The 7,538-nt window shown below is 44.5% G+C and overlaps 1 protein-coding gene across 1 annotated transcript; it reads left to right on the top strand.

The window, feature by feature from the left end:
- Positions 1 to 605: 605 nt before the first annotated feature.
- On the top strand, positions 606 to 3,641 carry LOC121717936 (uncharacterized protein K02A2.6-like). The gene has a single exon (XM_042102648.1). The coding sequence runs from the start codon at positions 606 to 608 to the stop codon at positions 3,639 to 3,641; it is 3,036 nt and encodes a 1,011-aa protein (XP_041958582.1).
- Positions 3,642 to 7,538: the final 3,897 nt, after the last annotated feature.

Below are 7,538 nucleotides of genomic sequence, written 5' to 3'. Positions count from 1 at the left end.
CAATGGAAATGGCATCGAAGAATACGATGGAGTTTGCCAGCAAAATGAAAGGACCTGCCACAGTGAATAAGATAGACAAGAAGAGAGCAAGCAAGGGTGCGTGGAAAAGCAAACCAACGACCAGCGAGTGGAAAAGCAAGACCACAAGTGACAACTTCAGACCACAGAGAACAGAAACGCACCAACCCTGTTACCGATGTGGCGGTAGCAATCATGCAGCACAAGTATGTAGGTTTAGAACAGAGACATGCCACGAGTGTTCAAAGGTAGGACACATAGCAAAGATGTGTAAAACTAAAAATAGGCAGGGACATACACAGTATGTGGCTGAACACAGCAGTCCAAATGACACCGCAGGAAATGGTGATGAACTGTTCGGGCCTTATTTCATGAATACAGTGTACACCACGTATACCGTGGGAAATGAGAAAAAGGACATTAGAGTAAATGTCAAGTTAGAAGGAAACCCTTTAGAGATGCAGCTTGACACAGGAGCTGCCGTAACACTTGTTTCTGAGATAGTGTATAAGAAACATCTCTCTCATCTGCCACTGAGAGAAAGTAAAGTGCGGTTGTCAACCTTTTCCGGTGAGAACATTCCCTTGATGGGACAAGTGACTGTCAGGGCGAAATATGGGAACCAGAGTGGTGATTTACCCCTAGTGATAGTGAAAGGTGACCGACCAGCTCTCCTTGGCCGTAACTGGCTCACAAACTTCAAGTTAGACTGGGCAAGCATATTCTCAGTTATACCAGCAGGGGGTTGTAATAACGCAGATGTAGAGGCAGTGTTGCAGAGACATAAAGCAGTGTTTTCGGAGGAGCCTGGCACTATTCGTGAGTTTAAGGCCAGCATCACAGTAAAGCCAGATACCAAACTGGTCTTCAGGAAGGCCAGACCAGTGCCATATGCACTAAAAGACGCAGTCGAGAAAGAGTTAAACAGGTTAGAAAAAGCAGGTATTATCTCAAAGATTGAACATAGCCAGTGGGCTGCCCCAATAGTAGTGGTACCCAAATCAGACAAGTCGATTCGTATCTGTGGTGACTATAAGGTCACAGTAAATCAAAGTGTCGAGGAGGAGAGCTATCCACTACCGAACGCCGAAGATCTCTTTGCCACATTGGCCGGGGGCACTCTCTTTAGCAAATTAGACCTGTCACATGCCTACCAACAGCTTGAGTTAGAGAAGGACTCCGAGAAGTATTTGACAATAAATACTCACAAAGGACTGTATGTCTATCATAGACTTTCATATGGGGTGTGCAGTGCGCCTTCTATGTTTCAGAATGTGATGGACCAGATCTTACAAGGCTTAGAGCATGTGACCTGCTTCTTAGATGACATACTGGTCACGGGCAGAACAAGAGCTGAGCACCTGAGGAACCTAGAGGAGGTACTAAGCCGGCTGGAGAGCTTCGGGGTGAGAGTAAAAAGAGCAAAATGCGACTTCATGCAGGAGAAGGTAGAGTACCTGGGGCATCTGATAGATAAAGAGGGACTGCACCCCACTGAGACAAAGGTGGCCGCCATAGTAAATGCACCCCAGCCTACAAATGTCACAGAGCTACGGTCATTTTTAGGACTGTTGAACTATTATGGCCGTTTCATGAAAGACCTGTCGACTGTACTGCAACCGCTACACCAACTTCTAAAGAACGAAGTCGACTGGAAATGGACACCTGAGTGCGCAGCAGCATTCAAAAATGCAAGAGAACAGCTAGTGAAGAGCTCAGTAGTAGTTCACTATGACACCAAGAAAACCCTGAGATTAGCTTGTGACGCATCCCCTTATGGGATTGGTGCGGTCATGTCACACATAATGGAAAACGGGGACGAGAAACCCATCGCCTTTGCATCGCGCACGCTGACAGGGGCAGAAAGTAACTATAGTCAGATAGAGAAGGAGGCTTTGGCCATAATATTTGGCGTGACCAAATTTCATAAGTACTTGTATGGCCGCAAGTTCAGTTTAGTAACTGACCATAAACCCCTCCTTGCCATCTTAGGACCCAAGTCTGAAATCCCCACACTAGCCGCTTTGCGAATGCAGCGATGGGCCCTGAGACTGATGGCTTATGACTACAGTATAGAGTACAGGACGTCAGCGGAAAATGCAAACGCAGATGCATTATCTAGACTGCCAGGGAAGGAAAAGGATAATACAGCAGAGGAGAGTAGTATCTTTTATTTCTCATTAGTAGATGAGCTCCCCGTGCAGGCTACAGAGATTGCACAGAGCACTCTAAAGGACCCAGTCCTATGCAAGGTACTGGAGCTGACTCGGTCCGGTTGGCCAAGTTCCATCAAGGATGAGACACTGAAACCATACTTCACCCGAAGGAATGAACTGTCTGTGGAACAAGGATGCATTCTGTGGGGAATTCGAGTGATCATCCCGCCAGCACACCGAGAACGACTACTGCATGACCTACACCAAGGGCACCCTGGAGGGTGCAAGATGAAGAACTTAGCCAGGAGCTACTTGTGGTGGCCCCAGCTAGACAGTGAGATAGAACATGCAGTACAGCAATGTGATGCTTGTCAGAGTGTGAGGAAACTACCAGCAGCAGCACCACTACACTGTTGGCAGTGGCCTGCTAGGGTGTGGCAGAGGCTACATATTGACTTTGCAGAGAAGGATCAGCACCACTTCCTAGTGTTAGTGGACACTCATTCGAAATGGCTTGAGGTAATTCCCATGGCAACATCCACAGCCGCAAAAACGATTGAGGTGCTGCGGAACATCTTTTCTGCCTACGGTCTCCCCGAGGAGATTGTTTCCGACAACGGTCCGCAATTTACCTCGCAGGAGTACAAAACATTCCTGCAAAGCAACGGCATAAAGCAGACCTTGGTACCAGCATACCATCCCGCTTCTAATGGAGCCGCAGAGCGAGCAGTCCAGACAGTGAAAGCATCACTGCTGAAACAAGTGCTCGATGAGAAGAAACATAATGTCACTATAACAATGCAGCACCGGCTAGCCAACTTCCTGTTGGCCTACAGGAGTACACCACACAGCGTTACTGGTTGTGCACCAGCTGAACTGTTCCTCAAACGTCAGATCAGGACCAGGTTCAGCTTACTGAAACCAGATCTTGCTAGAGTGGTGGAAGCCAAACAACAAAAACAGAAAGACTACCATGATCAAACTGCCTCCAAGCTGAGACATCTGTCTGAGGGTGATTCAGTTCTGATCCGAAATTTCCGTGGAGGAAAGGAGAGGTGGACGAAAGGAACAGTGGAAAAACGACTCGGACCAGTGACCTACCTGGTGTGGAATGGAGTGAACCGACGCTCAGTCCACATCGACCATCTGCTGTACAACCGACCGTCCAGTCCAGAGACATTTGAGGTTCAGGATGAGCAGATGGACGTCACCAACAACTACCCTGCAGTGGTTCATGCGGACTTAGGGGGGAAAGGCACACCTGGAGCAGTAGGTGGTAGCCCGTACTCACCTGAAGCTACACCGTTGACACAAATGCAGGCTAAGGCGTTTGCAACACCCTTACCAGGCTCAGTGGCCTGTGACAAGGCAGTGACACCTGCCGACCGAGCAGCCATTTCCCCTGAGGTGTTTGGGCACAGGTACCCTTCGAGAGAGAGGGCGCCTCCTAAACGACTGACTTTGTGATCAGTCAGTTTCTGAGAAACATGGTCCCTAAAACAAAAGAGTTCCTGTTCAGAGACAAATGTGAAAAAGAGTTCCTGAGACTGAAATGTAAACGGCAATTATGGGTCAAATAGGTTGTGTTGGCAGTAATTATTTAGTTACAATATTGGAAAGTAATTTGCTGTAGCAAAGATTTTGTTTAAGTTAGGAGTTTATTATTAGGGGAAACTTCACAGCTTAAGGGGAAGGAGTATAGTATATTGATACTATACATGTTAACTGCGCATTTCATATTATCTGTAGTTAAGCAGTGCCATCTAGTGGTGACTAAGTTATGCTGTAATCCCCGGATGTTGACTACATTGGCAGTCGGAGAGTTCCAATAAAGAGATTCAGACGTGTGAAAGTTGTCTCCGTCATACTTAACTGTTATGGATATATTAACAGTGTAAGATCAGTCAAAGTTATTACAATAGGCACCCGATATTGTTTAATTTTCCGATTGAGATATACACGCTCTGGCTATTCTAAATGCAAAAATGCATCAGGGAGTTATGACAAAACGGTAACTAACAAACTAGATCCTAATAGAAAGCTGTTAGCTTCCCTAAGCTACAAGTAGGATTATAAGGTAGGCCTATTTACAACATAAATTGTCAATAGGCTATGCTGGCGACACAAATAAAATCTCCTTTGGAAACCAATGGCTTACGCCTTACAGTATCAAGCGGACTTAAACTGTCATATCGTGGCGAAAAGTTGTAATAACATTCACGCAGCTCCATGAGTCAAGGAAAGCGCGAATGAAGTAGCCACTTCTAAATGGGACCCACTACACAGTAGCTTAAGGTGTGTTGCTAAAGCAGCCATAATGAAATGAAGGTGTCATTGTTTGGATACTTCACACACATGTGTTTTTTAATTTCACAGACTACAACTACCAAGCTGTAATCAAAGCACATTGATTCCCCTCTCACACCCTGCACGCACACGCAACAAAATAAACAGGCGTCTCAGTCTCACGCATGTATAGGCAAAACTGTATCAGACCGGTGTAACGTTGGTAAATCTTCCATTGCACAGAATGATTTTGTAGCACGTGCAATAAATGACAGTCGAAAGATACAAGCAGTGCTGCTATCAATTTGCTTGGTATAACTGCATTTATAGTTTTCTACAAATGCAATCAATCAAATGCCTCTATCACTCAACCAACGCTAACGGTAACATTACCTAGGTCCTTGTTGATATTACAAGATTAACGTACCTGCAGTAAAAACCAAGCATGTCCGATAAACATCCTCAGATTTATTTCGGCTTCAAGAAGAAATGGGAATTACACTTCATGTGAACATCGTCCTATCCTTATTAGATGTTCGCTGCGGTAAATTACAGTCCTTGTAGGAAGCGTCCATTGTTTTTTCCAACCCACTTTTAACTTCCAACAAAATTACGTCTCACTGCAACGATGCGCCATCTAGTGGACAAACGACTACTTATCGCCAATACTGAAAATGCAGCCATGATGATGATGATGAATATTTATTTTGGCTTTCTTTTAATCCTACTGAATTTGTAATTATGTATCGGCCGTTCTAATACCAATAGTATGTGGGTGCCTGTGTGTGTGTGCATGTGTATATGTGTGCACCGCCATTTACAGGCCAATGAGTGTACAGTCACTAAATGTACACATAACCTAATTTTTTTAGACCCCCCCATGGATGAAATTCTACGAAACTTGGCATACCCCCAGAGAATGCCAGGTCAATCATACACATAAAATTTGGACATAACATGACCCCTGGAGGCAAACTTACGGAAAACATTGGTCATCCTAGGCCCTACAGTTCTCAAGATATTCACAGAGAACTGTGTCTGCCCTACCCTCCTTTCGGGGGGGTCCAGTCCAGCTAGGGGGGGGGGGGGGGCTACAGATCAAAACGAAGAATGACGGTTCCATGCTATCCATGTGGGGGTACATGCCCACCAAGTTTTGTGTACCCCGGTCTTTCAGTGTCCCGGGAATCCTTGTTGGTGTACGTCACTAAATGTACACATAAATTATTTTATTGTAAGGCCCCCCCATGAACGAAAGTACACAAAACTTGGCATGCATTCGGAGGGTGTCATAATGATCCTACACTTTTAATTTCGTGCAGTTTTGACCTTGTCAGCCAGAGATATTGTGATGAAAACACCTAATTTTTTGCTTTTTAATTTTTAACTAGGTGGCGCTATACATGAAATAAGTGGTAATGGGATGGGTTGACATGCCCCCTTAAGACCAACATACATAAAAAAGGTGGACCTCCTAGGCCCTACGGTTCTCGAGATATTCACAGAAAACTGTCTCCGGCCACCTACAGGCCAGTTGGTGTATAGTAACATAAATTAATTTATTGTGTGGCCCCCCATGAACGGAATTCCACAAAATCTGGCGTGCATACAGAGGGTGTCATAATGATCCTACACTTCCAATTTCGTGCAGTTTTGACTATGTTAGGTCACAGATACCTTCAATTACAACACCTCATTTTTACTTTTTTGTGTTTAACTAGGTGGCGCTATACATGAAATGAGTGGTTATGGAATGGGTTGACATGGCCCCTTGAGATCAACATACATAAAAAAGGTGGACCTCCTAGGCCCTACGGTTCTCGAGATATTCACAGAAAACTGTCTCCGGCCACCTACAGGCCAGTTGGTGTATAGTAACATAAATTAATTTATTGTGTGGCCCCCCATGAACGGAATTCCACAAAATCTGGCGTGCATACAGAGGGTGTCATAATGATCCTACACTTCCAATTTCGTGCAGTTTTGACTACTGTATGTTAGGTCACAGATACCTTCAATTACAACACCTCATTTTTACTTTTTTGTGTTTAACTAGGTGGCGCTATACATGAAATGAGTGGTTATGGAATGGGTTGACATGGCCCCTTGAGATCAACATACAAAAAAAAATGGTCCTCCTAAACCCTACGGTTTTCGAGATATTCACAGAAAACTGTGTCTGCCCTACCCTCCTTTCGGGGGGTCCAGTCCAGCGGGGGGGCTACAGATCAAAACGAAAAACGATGGTTCCATGCTATCCATGTGGGGTTACATGCCCACCAAGTTTCGTGTACCCCGGTCTTTCAGTGTCCCGGGAATCATTGACGGAAATTTGGGCATGCGAAAAAGAAAAAAAAGAAAAAAAAAGAAAAAAAATCTGACTAAACCTATATGACCGCCGCTTCGCTGCGCGGCGGTCATAATAACATCTGTCTCCATCCCTCTGTTTGTCTCTTTTGGTGCTTGCCACTCAGATCTGAGATCAGTAGCCTCGAAGGTCAGAAAGTTGGTTCAGAAGCGCTTCTCTGATATGGACGTTGACAAGATCATGGACATGAAAAATGCATCAGGGACACTGATGAAACATTTTTTATAGGAAAGTGAGACTTTCTCTGCTTCTTAGAGCTTCTTAATCTTCGCTGCGCGGCGGTCATAATAATGGCAATAGTAATGTTTTACAAAGAAACTGTACAAAAACATTATTTCCACTAAAGTTCAGTCAAATGAAAACAGCATTGTTTTATCAGTGTTTTATTGATGAAGAGGTCTAACACCCACTTTTTTGAGTGTTATTACTGCTGCTATGGTGTAATACCCAAACACTGTCTCCTAACATAGTACTTTTTCTTGGATCATTGCTTTTGAGTGTTTTGAGTAAGAGTGTCTCTTTAATGCCAAAATGTGCAGACATTAATCATATGATACAATGGCCCATTAACACTTTGAATGTGCTTTATTTTCTACTGCCCAGATGGCATGTCTTCCTTTACCCTTTACATATGGTGGCCATTTATTACTTGACTGACTTTGGACGTGCGCGCATGTGTGACAGAGAAAGAGAGAGAATTCATTGGCTCA

Source organism: Alosa sapidissima, chromosome 9, assembly GCF_018492685.1.
Source record: "Alosa sapidissima isolate fAloSap1 chromosome 9, fAloSap1.pri, whole genome shotgun sequence".
NCBI lineage: Eukaryota > Metazoa > Chordata > Actinopteri > Clupeiformes > Clupeidae > Alosa > Alosa sapidissima.
This window is presented reverse-complemented; position numbering and strand designations above follow the sequence as displayed.